General features: G+C 43.8%; 1 protein-coding gene across 1 annotated transcript in view; it reads right to left on the bottom strand.

Moving 5' to 3' along the window:
- SUSD5 (sushi domain containing 5) overlaps nucleotides 1-15,215 on the bottom strand; it is a 55,142-nt gene extending 39,927 nt beyond the window's left edge. Inside the window, exons 1-3 of the mRNA XM_077754505.1 lie at nucleotides 15,185-15,215; nucleotides 4,916-5,093; nucleotides 168-286 (exon numbers count right to left, since the gene is read on the bottom strand). Coding sequence (XP_077610631.1) covers nucleotides 168-286; nucleotides 4,916-5,093; nucleotides 15,185-15,215 — 328 coding nt within the window. The remainder of the gene's footprint in view (nucleotides 1-167; nucleotides 287-4,915; nucleotides 5,094-15,184) is intronic.
- Between the last annotated feature and the right edge of the window lie 854 nt (nucleotides 15,216-16,069).

The raw sequence follows: 16,069 nt of genomic DNA on the forward strand, positions 1-16,069 counted from the left end.
CCGCTGTCCCACTGCCCCACTGTCCCACTGCCCCACTGCCCCACTGTCCCACTGGCTTTCCTTCGGAGAACTTTCTCATCCCAAGGTCTGCTTCTGGAGAACGTGACCTCAGACGGCAACCACCACGCACACCCTCCAGAGCCCTTTATAAGGGCTCTGCCACTGACCTTCATTCTTAATACAAAGGGCATCGTACGTGCCGCCGGGAACCGGGTTGCTTTCAATTCTCACACCAACGGCTCTCATGATTTGCTGCTCTCCACCCCCTTTGCTGCACACGGTGGTCCTGAAACAGACAAAGAAGACCCTGGGTTAGGAGGTCTAAGAATGGGAAAGAACACTTCTTCTCTGCTGTCAGTTCTGAATCAGCAGAGATTTTTCTGATTGAGGATCTTTGCTTGAAAGCATCAATAGGGAGATACTCTCCCCAGACAAAGGTCTACAATCAGGAATACACAGGGGATACTTCAGTTGAGGCCTTAGGGATGAATTCAAGTTCAGAGGCAGGACCTCATTAATCTCTTCTAGTGTATGTTTGTTTTTATTTTAATTTCACAAAATGCTGCTTTTCTTATTAGTTCCTTTCTTTGTGAGGGGGTTTGTTTTTTCTGTTCTTTAGATGGATCATTACTTAGTTTATAAACCTTTAGACTTTCCTCTTTATTTTTTTAAATGTTTTCATTTATTTCTGAGAGAGAGAGAGAGAGAGACAGACAGCGTGAGCAGGGGAGGGTCAGAGAAAGAGGGAGACACAGAATCCAAAGCAGGCTCCAGGCTCTGAGCTGTCAGCACAGAGCCTGACGCTGGGTTCGAACCCACGAACCGCAAGATCATGACCTGAGCCGAAGTCAGACACTCAACTGACTGAGCCACCCAGGCGTCCCACCTTTCCTCTTTTCTAACACAAGCATTTAAATGCTTTAGATTTCCATCAAGCTACAGCTTTAGTAGCATCTTACGAGTTTGAGTATGTTATGGTTTTAATATCATTCAGTTCTACATACATTCCACTTAACAAACCATAATTTTTCTTCACCCCCAATATATGTAAGGGTATCTTTGGTAAACAGCAAGTAGTAGAATTAAAAAAAAAATCTTTGTTTTCTAAATGAAGCATCCCATCCATTTTAATCTAATTAAATCACAGATGTCTGTGAATTGAAATCTTCCATCTTTCTATGAGTTCTGTGCATTCTTTCTTCCTCTCTTTTCTTTTCCCTATTTTGATTGTTTGAATTCTTTTTGTCTCATTCTCTTTTTCTGTATAGGTCTGGAAGTTATATATCTGTTTACTATCATTTTAGTGGTTACCCAGGAGATATGCATTCTTCCTTGACCTATTGACATTTAATACTACTTTCACGCTCTACTCCAACAATACAACTTAAAAATACTTAAAATACTATGTATTGCGGTGCCTGGGTGGCTCCGTTAGTTAAGCGTCTGACCTCAGCTCAGGTCATGATTCACAGTTCATGAATTCAAGCCCCACACTGGGCTCTGTGCTGACAGGTTGGAGCCTGGAGCCTGTTTCAGATTCTGTGTCTCCCTGTCTCTCTGTCCCTCCCCTGCTCACACTCTCTCTCTCTGTCTAAAAAATAAAAATTAAAAAAATGTTAATACTATATATTAACATACTTAAAACACTTCCTGACTTATGTGCCATTTAGTGTTTAGTACTATTATTATTGCTTTATATAATTACACAATTTCAATTTACCCGTATATGGACTCTTTTCCTTCATGTCTTTTTTAGCATCTTCAGTCTTTCACCTGTAATTACTTTCCTTTTGCCTGAAGATTAGCCTTTAGTGTTTCTTTTAGTGCAGTTCTGATATGATGAATTTTCTCACTTTTTGTCTGTCTGAAAATATCTTTATTTTACTTCCATTCCTGGAAGATACGTTCACTGGGTATAAAATTCTAGGTTGGCAACGATTTTTTTTTCAGCACTTTGAAAGTATCATTCAATTGTTTCGGGGCTTTCATTGTCCATCTACTGTTGCTCCTTGTATGGTACCCTGTCTTATTATTACTTTCAATATTTTTCCTTCATATTAGGTCCTTATCAGTTTCACCATGATGTGTCAAGTTGGGAATTTATTTGTCCAACTCATGTTTTATAGGGATTCTTGAATCTGTGCCTGGACGTTTTTCTTCAGTTGTAGACAAGTCTCATACCATTTTTGTTCTTTCTTTCAAAATCCCAATTACATATATCTTTGCCTCCTATCCTTTCTTCTGTATTTTTCACCTTTTTTTTCTTCTGTTTTTCTTTTTTAATTCTGGATACTTCCTGAAATATCTTCTAGTTCACTAATTTTCTTTTCCTTTTTTTTTTTTAAATACCAGCTATTAGATTCATCCATTTTGCTTATAATTTTAGTTACTGTCTGTTTCACTTCTGGATTTTCCCCTCGGTTATTTTCACAGTTTCAGTCTTTTGCCAAAATTCTCTTTCTTGTCTTCTGTTATCTTTGAACATTTGAAAAAGTAATTTTAAAGTCTGCATGTACCAGTGCTAATATCTAGAGTTTCTATTCGCTCTCTTTTTCCTGGTTGCCTTGTCTCCTTATGTAACTGGTTATGTTATATTGCATGGTAAATCCTCGATTTTTTAAAACTGGGGAAATAAGTTGCCTAGGATAATGTTATCCTTCTAGAGAGGATTTTAAAATCAGTTCCACGAGGTATGTGGACACTGGAGCTCCAGGGTCATTCTGAGCCACATCTGTGACTCCAGATTTTAAGTTATGCTGCAGCTCCCATGAGGGCCTGTATACTTCCAGTTTACTCTTACTCCAGGGGTGCAGCACCGGAATGTCCTGGCCCAAAGCAGAGGGCTCCACAAAATCTGAATTCCAATCTATGTCCTAGTCCTATGAGGCTATCGAAATGGCTGCTCAGGGTTTTTTTTTTTTTTTCAATCATCGTTTATGGAAGGTGCAAAAGCCTCCAGGAGGCAAGCGGCCCTCAATTTTGGATTCGCTGACTCTGGATTTATGCGGACTGCCACCTTAAATTCATGGAGCTACAGGTTGCATAGACTGTACATTTACTACACCATCGATTGTAAATTCACCGTGCATTTAATACTTGGCCTTCAGTGTGGAGGGGGGACGGCTGACATGTATATACTGGTGATCAGGTGCTTCTTGATTCCAGAAACATTAAAATAGTTTTATTTTTAGTATTTTGTGTAATAAGTCCATCAAGGAAGTACGTTTGCATGAAGAAATATCATGTAAGCAGTGTAGAGATCTACTGATATGCCCTACTGCCTTACTGCAGATCCGGAGAGTACAGACCTTCCCAAAGCCCCACTTCTGATCTGTAAGGCCTGGGAGACCTGAGCCCGGCTCCCAGCTGGCTCCTCAGAATTCCTAAACACCCTGGCTATCCGACACAGTGACAGTACCGACGTTATGAAAAAACCCACACCTGACTATGTTGTGGGGAGATGCCGCACATAGGACCTACTTTGTTCAGAACCCGGATGTGAAACGTAAGGCAGAGAGCCTCCTCGGTTCCCGGTTCACTGACAAGCTTTGGAGGTGGCCTTACGTGTCCTCTTTTTTTTTTTTAATTTTAATGTTTATTCATTTTAGAGAGACAGCAAGAGACAGAGCACGGGCAGGGGAGGGTCAGAGAGAGAGGTAGACACAGAATCTGAAACAGGCTCCAGGCTCTGAGCTGTCAGCACAGAGCCTGACACGGGGCTCGAACCCACAAACTGTGAGATCATGACCCGAGCCGAAGTCAGATGCTTAACCGACTGAGCCACCCAGGCGCCCCCTTACTTGTCCTCTTTGACTGCTGCTTCACGTGTGGCCCAGTTGGAAATGCAAGTCAGGCCGGCTGGGTGTGTTGTCTATGGCCACCTGCCAGCCCATCCTCGAGGTTATTATCGACCAAAGCAGCTGTTGGAGCCCGCTCTGCCCTTTCACATTCCTGCGGCACCAAGGAGACGGGGGAATGGCTCCTGCCTTTTCCGAGTATGACTAAAGAAGCAGTGAGCAGAACTAATGGGAAGCCTCCTAGCTGGCCACAAGAATTATTTCTCCACAAAGATTCCTTCGGTCAGGAACTCGGGGCACAAGGGGGGATGGCTTGTCCTGGATCCATAATGTCTAGGGCCTGACTAGGGAGGATTCCTGGCCTGGGGAGAACCCAACAGCTGGGGGCAAGGATCATGTAGAGGCCCCTTCGCTCGCATCTCTGGCACTTGATGCTGGCCATGGACTGGGACACCGGGTGTGGCTATTGGTGAGGGCGCCTCGGTGGGGCATCTCCCTGTGGCCTGGACTTCTTCACCGCAGGGCCCTCTCAGGACAGGCAGACACCCTACACGATATCACAAAAGTGGGTGTCCCAGAAATCTGGGCCTGGATGTTTCCAGCCCGACCTCAGAAGTCACATGCATTCTACTGGTCAAGGCAATTCTGTGCTGTCCCTGATTCAAAGGGAGAGGACCCAGACCCCCGCTCTTCAATGCAAGTAATGCGAAAGAATTTGTAGCCACACTGCCCTCCTCTTCATAGGCATGTAGACGAATCCAGGCAGAGAAAAAAGAGGCCAAGAATATACACCAAACGCTTAACAGTCATTATGTCTGAGGTGGGGAAGAAGAGAGAATCTCACTTTGTACTGCATATGTGTCTGCATTATTTGAAATTTTCAGAAGTGTGTATTCGTTTTGTCACTCCAAAAGGAAATCCAAACCACCAAAGGTGGGGGGGAATGGGCAGAACTCCATAAAAATGTTTTTAGTGGAGAACTCATGACAAGAAGGTGCCGGAAGCCACTGCTCACCGCCCTTTGCCAGTCCCAGCACACCTCGAGCACCCCCCAGACGCCGGGTGGGGCCGCAGGGCGAGTCAGAAGGAGGGCTGTGCCCCCAGCAAGCCGGACTTACCCCAGGGTGCCGTCGGCCAGCCAGCCCGTGGTGCACACCGCCACGGCACAGTCCTGTACCACCCTCCGCAGCTCGTCCGCAGAGGCCAGCTGAGCACCCCTGCGCTGGCAGGAAAGCCGGGCCGCCTCCAGTGCCAGGCCCTGCGAGCCATTCTGAGCCTCCAGCACGAAAAGCTGCCCTGTGGGGAACGAGCAGAAACACGGGCTTAGTCCAGGAGCCACAGGAGCCCGACCTCAGCGAGCGCACCTAACGGCAGACGCCTGTCACACCCGTCGTCTCTGGCTTGTAGTCTCCCCCAGATTCACACTAATATTAATAGTCTGTAGTCTCCCCCAGAGTCACATTAATATTAATAGTCTGTAGTCTCCCCTGGAGCAGCGACTACCCCGCCGCACCCATCCCTGGGACTAGGGGATGACAGTTACTCCAGTCTTTTAATCTGTTCTATGCTCCTGTCGTCTTTAATGACTTTTTTGTTTGTTTGTTTATTTACTTATTCAGAGAGAGAAGAGACAGCACATGGAGGGGAAGCGTGGGGGCAGGGGGAGGGAAGAATCCCAAGCAGGCTCTGCACTGTGGGGTCTGAACTCACAAAACGGTAAGATCATGACCTGGGCCAAAACCAAGAGTTGGATGTTTAACTGAGTGAGCCCCCCAGGTGCCCTGCTCCTGTCTTCTTTNGCCTGGGTGGCTCAGTCGGTTAAGTGTCCAACTTCGGCTTGGTCATGATTTCACAGTTCATGGGTTCGAGCCCCATGTCGGGCTCTGTGTTGACAGCTCAGAGTCTGGAGCCTGTTTTGGATTCTGTGTCTCCCTCTCTCTCTGACCCTCTCCTGCTCACGCTGTCTCTCTCTCAGAAATAAATAAAACATTTTAAAAAAGCATTAAAAAAATTAGCTATCTGCGTTGGCATGTTTATCTGGATAGACCTTTCAAAGCTTCCTTTTTGAAAAGCTATTTTACAAACACTGCATGGTAAGGCTCTGTGTCCCCACTGTCCTGAGCTGGGTCAGCTGGTGTTCAGGGCACTGATGTAGGACTCACGTCTGCCCCCCTTCGGCCTGCCCGCGCCCTAGGCGACCCCATACAGGGCAGGCTGCTTCCCTTCTCTCTGTCCTGCTGTCTCAGAACATTATCAGGCCCGGCCCACCACGAGTTCACTTTGCTTGCGGCCACTTCTCCTGGACTGGACGAGGAGGCAGAGGCCACGTCTGGTCACCGTGGCATCCCGTGGCACATCAGTAAAACGCGGTGGGCCTCAAAAACCTGGGAGTGATGAGTGGAATGGGAACAGGAATTCAGGCAAGGGGGAGGCTGAAAGCCCAAGAGAGCTTTTGGCAATAAAATTAGGTTTCCCTTGGAAACCCCTATCAAGTTATGGTAGAGGGGAGGAAAGAACCTAGTTAGAATGAGACACTTCACTTCCATCTGTGAGCAAAATTGTCATAATACATTGATTTTATTAGAATCAGACACTAACTGTTATCAACTCTGAAATAATTATAATAACCATGATCATCCCTCAGCCTTGGAATCAAAGTTCTGAGAAAAATACAAAAATGTGTCACAATAAACACATCTGTAGGTGACTGGTCCTCCCTTAGACTTGGTGCAGTACACAGTCCGAACAACTGTACTTGACGGCCCTGCCTGGAGAAGCGTGTGCCCCAAGACACTTTTGTATTCATGGCACTTACGTATCTGGAAAAAAAATACTACAAAATTTAACTGATGTGTTGATAGCCAATAGCCAAGCCCTTGAACGAGGGGGATGAAAGTGAAAACCCAGGGCTCACATGGGGTAGAGAATGTGATAGACCTCTCTTCTCTCTACCACCATCACGCATGCACGTAAATACACAAAGTTTGGGCCCTGAGGGGTCAAGCTCCCAGGATAAGAGTGAACGAGGATAAACCATATTCCCTTCCCTGCGTGCCCAAGGGACTGTTGGAAGTTGTCTGAGTGCTAGATACCCAAGTGCTAATACTCATTGGGAAAAGTCGTCCTAACAAAAACTGACATCTAAGATACTTTAAGCCATGAATTTCACTTAAAGTGGCTTGAGACTGACATTTATCGACACCTGGTAGGAACAAATGTAAATCTTGTCTGGAGGGGAAAAAATATCTTTATCTTTGCTTCAGGAAATCTCATGCAAATATTCTTTCAAAGGCAATGACCACAACACTAAAATACAGCTAAGTGTACAGGGAACAAACAAGGCAAAACAAGTGCGAAGCAACACATAGAACGCTCAGCAGAAACTGACCTGAAGGTAGATCTGACAGTGCTATGAATAGGCACAGATTATAGAACAATGATACTTACTATATTTAGAGGAATAAAAGACAAGCCTGGAAATATCTGCAAAGAATAGAAAACTACAAAAAGTGGCTTCACTGATTTGAAAAAGAACCAGATAGGACTTCTAGAAATTAAAAAAAAATTTAAATGTTTGCTTATTTTTGAGAGACAGAGCATGAGCAGGGGAAGGGCAGAGAGAGAAGGAGACACAGAATCCGAAGCAGGATCCAGGCCCTGAGCTGTCAGCACAGAGCCCGATGAGGGGCTTGAATTCATAAACCGCAAGATCATGACCTGAGCTAAGTCGGCCGCTTAATTGACTGAGCCACCCAGGTGCCCCAAGACTTCTAGAAATTAGATACAATGATAAATTAACAATGCAATGGATGCTTTTGGCTGCATGTGATACAACTGAACAAAGAACTTCCCCTTGGGGCGCCTGGGTGGCTCAGTCAGTGAAGTGTCAGGCTTCGGCTCAGGTCATGATCTCACAGCTCGTGAGTTTGAGCCCCGAGTCAGGCTCTGTGCTGACAGCTGAGAGCCTGGATCCTGCTTCGGATTCTGTGTCTCCCTCTCTCTCTGTCCCTCCCCTGCTCACATTCTGTCTGTCTGTCTCTCTCTCAAAAAAAAAAAACCATAAAAATTTTTTAAAAAAGAACTTATCCTTGAAACAGAAATCAGAAGAAATCATTCAAAGTGTAGTAAAGAGGCAAAAAAGATGGGAAATGATAAGTTATTAAAAAGACATGAAGGAAAGAATGAGATTCCAGAAATAAGTCTTTACATTTACAGTCCATTGGTTTTCCACAAGGGCGATCGACACCAGCCGATGGGAAAAGAAGAATCTTTTCAGGCAGTGGTGCTGGGACGACCGCACAGGCGCGTGCAAAGGGTTCGTGAAGCGGGGCTCCTGCCTCACCCTTTACACTGTAATTCACTCAGAGCGAATCACTGGAAGAGCTAACACCATAACACTGAGCAGGAAATGTAGGAAGTCTTTGTAATCTTGGGTTATACCATGGTTTCTTAGATATAACACCAAGAGTACAAACAACCAAGGAGAAAATACACACACTGAACACCAAAATTCAAAACCTTTTGCTTCAGAGGACAAAATTGGTAAAGTGAAAAGATGACCCACAGAATGAAAGAACGTTTCTGCAAATACACATCTAATAAGAAACTTGTATGGAGAGTTGGGTAAAGAACTCCAACAGCTCAATGGGAAAAGATAGCTGCAAACGACATATCAGATAAAGGGCTAGTATCCAAAATCTATAAGGAACTCACCAAACTCCACACCCAAAAACAAACAATCCAGTGAAGAAATGGGCAGAAGATATGAACAGACACTTCTCCAAAGAGGACATCCAGATGGCCAACAGATGCATGAACCGATGCTCAGNCTCCAACAGCTCAACAATAATTAAAGAGACTGAACAGCCTGACTAAAAATGGGCCAAGGACTTGAAAAGACGTCTCTCCCAAGAAGACATACAAATGGCCAATAGAACATGAAAAAATGCTCAACATCACTAACTGCATCAGGGAAACGCAAATTAAAACTACAATTAAATACCACTTCATACCCATTAGGATGGCTACTAATAAAAAAGAAACAACAGAAAATAGCAGGGTGGGCAGATATGTAGAGAAAAAAATGGAACCCGTATGCATTGCTGGTGGGATTGTAAAATGGTGCGGTGGCTGTGGGAAGCAGGATGGTGATTCCATTAAAAATTAAACATGGAATTACCACATGATCCAGCAATTCTACTTCTGGTTATTCACTTAAAGAAGTAAAAGCAGGGACTTGAATGATATTTGTACGTGTTCATAGCAGTATTATTCACAACAACCATTTGTGGAAGCAACCAAAGTATCCATCAACAGATGAACAGAAAAACAAAATGTCGTATATACATACAATGGAATATTAATTACCCTTAAAAAGAAGAAAAATTTGATAGATGCTACAACATGGATAAATCTTGAAGACATTATATTAAGTGAAGTAAGTTAGTCAAATTCATAGAGACAAAAAATAGAATGGGGGTGACCAGGGGCTGGGGTGGGGAGGTAGAGAATTAACGCTTAATGGGTATGAAGTTTCAGTTGGGAAAGATGAAAAAGTCCTGGAGACGGGTGGTGGTGGGCTGCACAACAATGTGAATGTACTTAAATGCCACAGAACTGTATAGATAAAAGTGGCTAGAATGGTATTTTAAAAATGGGCAAAAGATTGGCATAGGCCTCTTTAAAGAAATGGCCAAGAAGCATACGAAAAGATGCTCAACATTATTAGCCAACAGCAAACCACAAATCAAGACCACAAGAGATAATACTTCATATCCACTAGGATGGCTATCATCAAAAAGACATTTTTTGACAGAAGTGATGGTGAGGCAGTGGATAAAGTGGAACCCTCAGACAGTGCTGGTGGGAATGTAAAAAGATGCAGGTGCTTTGGAAAACCATCTAGCAGCTTCTCAAAAGTTGATAGCAGCTTTTCATAGATGTATCATGTGACCCAGCAGTGATGCTCTCAGATGAATACCCAAGAGAACTGAATACGCATGTTTATATAAAAGCTTCTGGGGGTACCTGGGCGGCTCAGTCAGTTAAGCGTCCAGCTTCAGCTCAGGTCATGATCTTGCGGTTTTTGAGTTCAAGCCCCGCATCAGGCTCTGAGCTGTCAGTACAGAGCCTGCTTCAGATTCTGTGTCTCCCTCTCTCTTTCCTCCTCCCCTGTTCATGCTCTGTGTCTCTCTCAAAATAAATAAACATTTAAAAAAATTTTTTAAAAAGCTTCTGTATATGCACTGGGTGTTATCAGTAAGTGATGAATCACTGGGTTCTACTCCAGAAACCAACTCCACACTGTACGTTGACTAACTTGAATTTAAGTGAGTAAATTAAGAAAAAACCCACTTGTGTATGAATGTTCACAGCAGCATTATTTATAATAAATAATAAATTAAGTTCACAATTATAAAACAGTGTTCATAAGAGCCAGAAAGTAGAATACACCCAACGACCATCAACTGATAATTGGATCAACAAAGTATGGTATGAATATCCATACAAAAGAGTAGTATTTGGCAGTGAAATGAAATGAAGTACTAACACATGCTACAAACGGATAACAACGTTGTGCTAAGTGAAAGCAGCTGGTCACGGAAGCTCACACACTGTATGAGTCCATTTACATGAAACGCAGAAACAGGCAAATTCACAGAGACAGGAAGTAGTTGCCTAGGGGTGGAGGGGTTGAGAAGCAAGTAAATAAATGCTAATGGGGACAGAGTTTATTTGGGGGCAAAGAAAATGTTCTAAAATGGTGGGTAGTGATTCATAACTCTATGAGTATACCAAAGGCCAGTGAATCACACACTTTAAAAGGGCGAATTGTACAGTATATGAATCATATTTCAATAAAGCTGTTATTAAAAAAGGCATCACCAGAGATAGTTGTTTCATGAGTAATATAAAATAATTTTAAACAAATAAATAACTCCAGACTGTAAAAAGGCAGTATTAATAAAATCACAGGGAGAATGGAAAAAATGCACTGTGCTTATGAAAATTTCAACCACTCTCCTCAGTAATTGACAAAACAGGAAAAAACTGGAAGAAACATAGAAGATTTCAGCGACAAAATGAACACACTTGACGTAAGGGCCAATGCACAAGATGGCAAACTATAGAATGCACGTTTATTTTAGACACACAAAGGGCATTTGTAAAACTGATCAAATACTGAGCTACAAGACAAATCAAAAAACATTTCATGACTCAAATCATACAAAGCCTATTTGTAAATGACAATACAAACAATCTAAAATCACTTGTTTTATTTATCAAACACTTACACACTGTTTATTATGGGCCAGGTGTTTTTCAAATTGCTTTACAAATATTCACTAAATTAATCCTTATAACAACTCTACGATGCAGGTGTTAATATTATCCTTATTTATAGTTAAGATTTGGTATTAATTATTTGTCCGAGATCACACATTTGGGATACAAAACCAGGCATTTGGGCTCTATTTCAGAGATCCTAACCACTGTATTATACTGCCTCTCGATAGCAAAGTAATAACTAGGAAAATCTCCTTGTGGATGGAAATTACAAAATATTCTTCTAAATGAATGATGGGTTCAAGGAAAACTACAATTCAAATAAAACATTTTTATGTAAGTGACAAAAAATTGTGGAGAAACTAAAGTAGTATTTAAGGGACATTTATAGCCTCAAATTCTCATATTAGAAAAGAAGAATGGTTGATAACCAATGATGTAATTTCCTATCTTAAAAACATAGAAAGAAGAACGTAAAATTAAAGCTTCTAAAGAAGTAGAAGCAGGGCAATAACAAAGATAGGAGAGAAATCAATGAAATGGAAAGCAGATGTACAATAGAGGAACAAAGATAAAAACTGCTGCTTTCTGAAGAATGATAAGACTGATAAATCCTTAGCAAAATTGATCAAGACAAAAAGAGAGAAAATGCAAATTACCAATATCAAGAACGAAAGGGGACATTACTACAGATCCCATGGACACTGAAAAGATAGTAAGAGATTATCATGTTATATACACTAGTACATTTGGCAATTTAGACAAAATGGACAAATTTCAGAAAACAAACTTAGCAAAAGTGACCTAAAATGAATAAGAAAATCTGAATATGTCTTTACCTACTGAAGAAATTAAGGGGTACGCCTGGCTGGCTCAGTGGATGGGGCATGTGACCGATCTCAGGGTCTTGAGTTTGAGCCCCATACTGGGTGTAAAGATTATAAATAAATAAACTTAAGAAAAAGAAATTAAATTCATCATTTAAAATCTTCCCATGAGAAAAACCTCAAACACATATGACCTCACTACAAAACACTTAAACAAGACAAAGCAACAGCTCACCTCGTAGCAACCTTTTCAGACAACAGAAGAGAAACAACTTCCCACCTTATTCTAGAAATCATAATACTGATGTCAACACCTGACAACAATATTACAAGAAATGAAAGTTATAGGCCAATGTAGCTCATGAATGTAGAGTCAATGACCCTAAGTCTGTTTCCCTCACTCCAGGCTCAGTTCTAGGTCATCTCTTTTCACCGGGAAACCTTTCTCTAGGATTCTATCCACACACGTGGTTTCAAAGACTATCCTTACACAGATGACTTACATTCCCCCTTTAGTCCAGATCCTTCCCACTGACCCCATCCGCCTCTGTGTACCTCCACCCCCGCTCACCTGCACAGCTAAAATGGCATCCTATATCGTCTCTCTATATCCAGTCTTGCCCTGGCCCCATCCATTCTCCCTATATCGCAATCAGGGCGATCTTTTCAAAATGCAAATCTTATTAGTCATTCTACCCCTGGAAATCATCCAATGACTTCCTTCCCTTTTTTGGATTAAAACAAACCTTGTCTATGCGGTCGCACCTCATTACGCCCACTGCAATTTCCCTGCGTCATTTCAAACCACTTCCACCTTGGCCTCTTGATGGCAGCCACTCTGTCTCTTATCACCTGGCCCATGTTCCCTGCTCACAGTTTTTGTTTTGTTTTGTTTTTGTATATGCTATTCTCTACCCAGACACTGTCCTTCCTCCTCTTTGCCTTATTCCTCTTTCAGATCCTGCTACACCAAACCGGAATTTCCTAGTACATGCTCTCATCATACCTCCGATTTCATCACCTATCAAAACTGCAAGTTCGGGGCGCCTGGGTGGCTCAGTCAGCTAAGCGTCCGACTTCGACTCAGGTCATAATCACACGGTTTGTGGGTTCGAGCCCCGCATCAGGCTCTGTGTTGACAACTAGCTCAGAGCCTGGAGCCTGCTTCTGATTCTGTGTCTCCCTCTCTCTCTACCCTCCCCTGCTCATGCTGTCTCTCTCTCTCTCTCAGAAATAAATAAAACATTAAAAAAAAAACCCGCAAGTTCACATTTCATTCACGTAATGATTTGCTTACTGACTACCCCACTGGATATTAAACTCCCTGGTAGCAAGGACCTATTTCTTCTCACCATTCTATCCCCAACAGCAAGGACTGCACCTAGCCTATAATAGATGCTCAATCAATCATCGGTTGCATTAATCAATCTTTTCCTGTAATCGTTACCCAAACCCAATTAATCTGTATTCAGTTAATGTGGAAATTTTTCAGTTTCAAAATCACAGTAGAAAAAAAGGAAAAATACAGATCTCTTTTATATAGGAGATTCATATCTCATTAGTCAAGTATAGACGAAATGTTTTTCATTTGAATTTATCTCATTGACTTATTTTTTAATGAGTTCATAGGGTTTTTAATAACACCAAGTCTCTCTCCAGATTTCTGATACATCGAGTCTAGCCGAACATTTCTTCTTCTTCCTTCCATCACTATAGAACGCAAAAAACTAAATGTGGAAAGTGGTGGTAGTTAAACATAGATTTAGTAAAGAAAGGAATCCTTCCATAATATAGATTATAATTCTTCAGTGCCTCTGTTATAAAAGTTGGAACTCAGTAAATGGAGTTTCTTGGAAGTAAGTATAACTGGGGAAGCAGAGAAAAGGAAAAGAGAAGGAAGGGGGCGCCTGGGTGGCTCAGTCGGTTAAGCGACCGACTTCAGCTCAGGTCATGATCTTGCGGTTTGTGGGTTCCAGCTCCGCATCAGTTCTGTGCTGACAGCTGAGAGCCTGGAGCCTGTTTCAGATTCTGTGTCTCCCTCTCTCTGCCCCTCTCCCAACTCATGCTCTGTCTTTGTCTCAAAAATAAATAAACCAGGAAAACAATTTTAAAAAAAGAAAGAAGGGAGAAACAGAGGCGCTTCTGGCAAGGGACAAGAAACGCTGCCGTGTGGCTGTTACACTCTCCTTGTGCAATGATATTTCTGCCTTCTAGTGCTAGGACCCACATCAAGCCAGATAGGCACAAAAAATGGATCCCTATCCATTCAGCATTCCACTTAAGCAGTTATAGTATGGTGAAACGCTAAAGCCTCATGGATTGCAGAAACATTTCTTTACAACGAATTAAAGTTGGTACAATAGTATACACTGTTCAAAAGTTAATACTAACCCAATTTATTCTACTTGCATTCAGCTTCATGTTCATGACTCAACGTCAGGCAAAAAGAAAAAATACTATAGCAAAAAATTAACAATGGATTGACTGCTAAGAGGTATGGGGATTTGTTTCAGGGATAGAAATGTTCAGGAGTTAGTAGTGATGGTGGGCAACATAATGAATATACTAAAACCGCTGATGATAAATTTTTAAATGATAAATTTTACACGGACTGCATCTCAATGAAAAAAAAAACCCCAGCAGTTTTCAGGAGGAGCCTTCAATGTTAAAAGTGTTTTCTTTCCTAACACTCTGAGGATATGGAGACATGAGACATCCATCCTTAATTAGGAGCAAAGAGTTCTCCCAGCTGGCACTTAGGACAAAAGCACCAAAAATTCTAAGATAGTATCTGGAGGCTTTTTTCTTACTTTCCCCCTTTCCCTGACCACCATGCCTCTTTTCATCAAGTCCTCTCCTTTCACCGGAATATTGTTTACTAAAAAAGCAATGACGTTAAAAAAAAAATACGCAAAGCATCCCAAATCAGCCAAGGGTTTTTCTTCTTCATCAATCCAATTTGTCCCAAGCTTGGATTTTCTAGAAACCGCTCATGGATGTGAGAACTGGCTTCTTTCTTTTCAGATCCTCCTGCAGCAAGTCAACGGGGTTTTGTTCCAAAATGAAAACACAGCGGAATTCGCTTTTCGAAATTTAGCCCATGTAAGGCTCTGATCCTGCCAATTTAAGGGAAGCCCTCAAAGCTGAATTCAGGTTTAAAAACAAACAAACAAACAAACAAACAAACAAACAAACAAAGCGGGCCAATTCTCATAACCTGCAAGAATCTGTTCTCATCGATTTCACCAGCCTCGGGTCAAACGGCACCCTCACCTTGCACGCTCGGCTCCAGCCACTCTACCATTTATCCATCTCCCCTGCCACTCACAGGGCCTTTGCACATGCCACTTCCTCCCGGCAAGAAGACACTCTCCTCTCCCCCGCGCCTAGCTGATTCCTACTCCTCTTTCGGATCTTGGACCGAGCCATCCTAGCTGGTAGCCTTCGCGGCCTTGCCGCCAGGAGCACACTTGACAGATGTCCGCAGAGGCGGGCACCCTAGACGTGACTTCGTGGAGACCTTCGGAAAGCTAGCGGCGGGCGTTCCCCGGTGCTCCGGGAGGGCTCGGGAGCCAGGGTGCAGGGGTGGGGGGCTGGGGCCAGGGGAGAGGCGGGNGCCCTGGGCGCAGGGGTGGCGCGGTGAGAGGCCGGACCCCGCGGCACGACCGCTCGTCGCCGAATGCCTGCGTGTGTCCTGTGCCTGCGGACTGTGCCGCTGGCCGCCGCCCACAGAGGAGGACCCTGCGGGGGAAGGAAGGGGTAACGTGCCAGCCTCGCTCTCTGCCGGGACGCGCACGCGGCGGCGAGACTCCTCCTAAGAGCGGAGCGTGCAAGTCCCTCTGAAAGGGCATCCCCGGGACGCCTCCTCCGCGACGGCTCCAGGCGCGTCCTCGCCGCCCGCGCTGCTGTGCTCGTCGCCGTTTTCTCGCCTCCCCAAGTCGGGGCCTGAACTCGGATTCTGTTAGGGGAGGGGAATCCACACGCTGACGGGTCCTGCTGAGTTCCGCGGCAGGAGTCCGTGTCCGGGGCCACCAGCGCACCCCCAGCCCAGCCTCCTGCACCAGCTCCACTCGGCGAGCGAGGGCGACCCCCGCGGCACCGGGCGCGTTACGGTCCCTTGGGCCCCCGCGTCCAGGCCGCAGGTGCGCCGTGCGCGCC

This window comes from Crocuta crocuta, unplaced genomic scaffold, assembly GCF_008692635.1.
Source record: "Crocuta crocuta isolate KB4526 unplaced genomic scaffold, BGI_CrCroc_1.0 scaffold70, whole genome shotgun sequence".
Taxonomy (NCBI): Eukaryota; Metazoa; Chordata; class Mammalia; order Carnivora; family Hyaenidae; genus Crocuta; species Crocuta crocuta.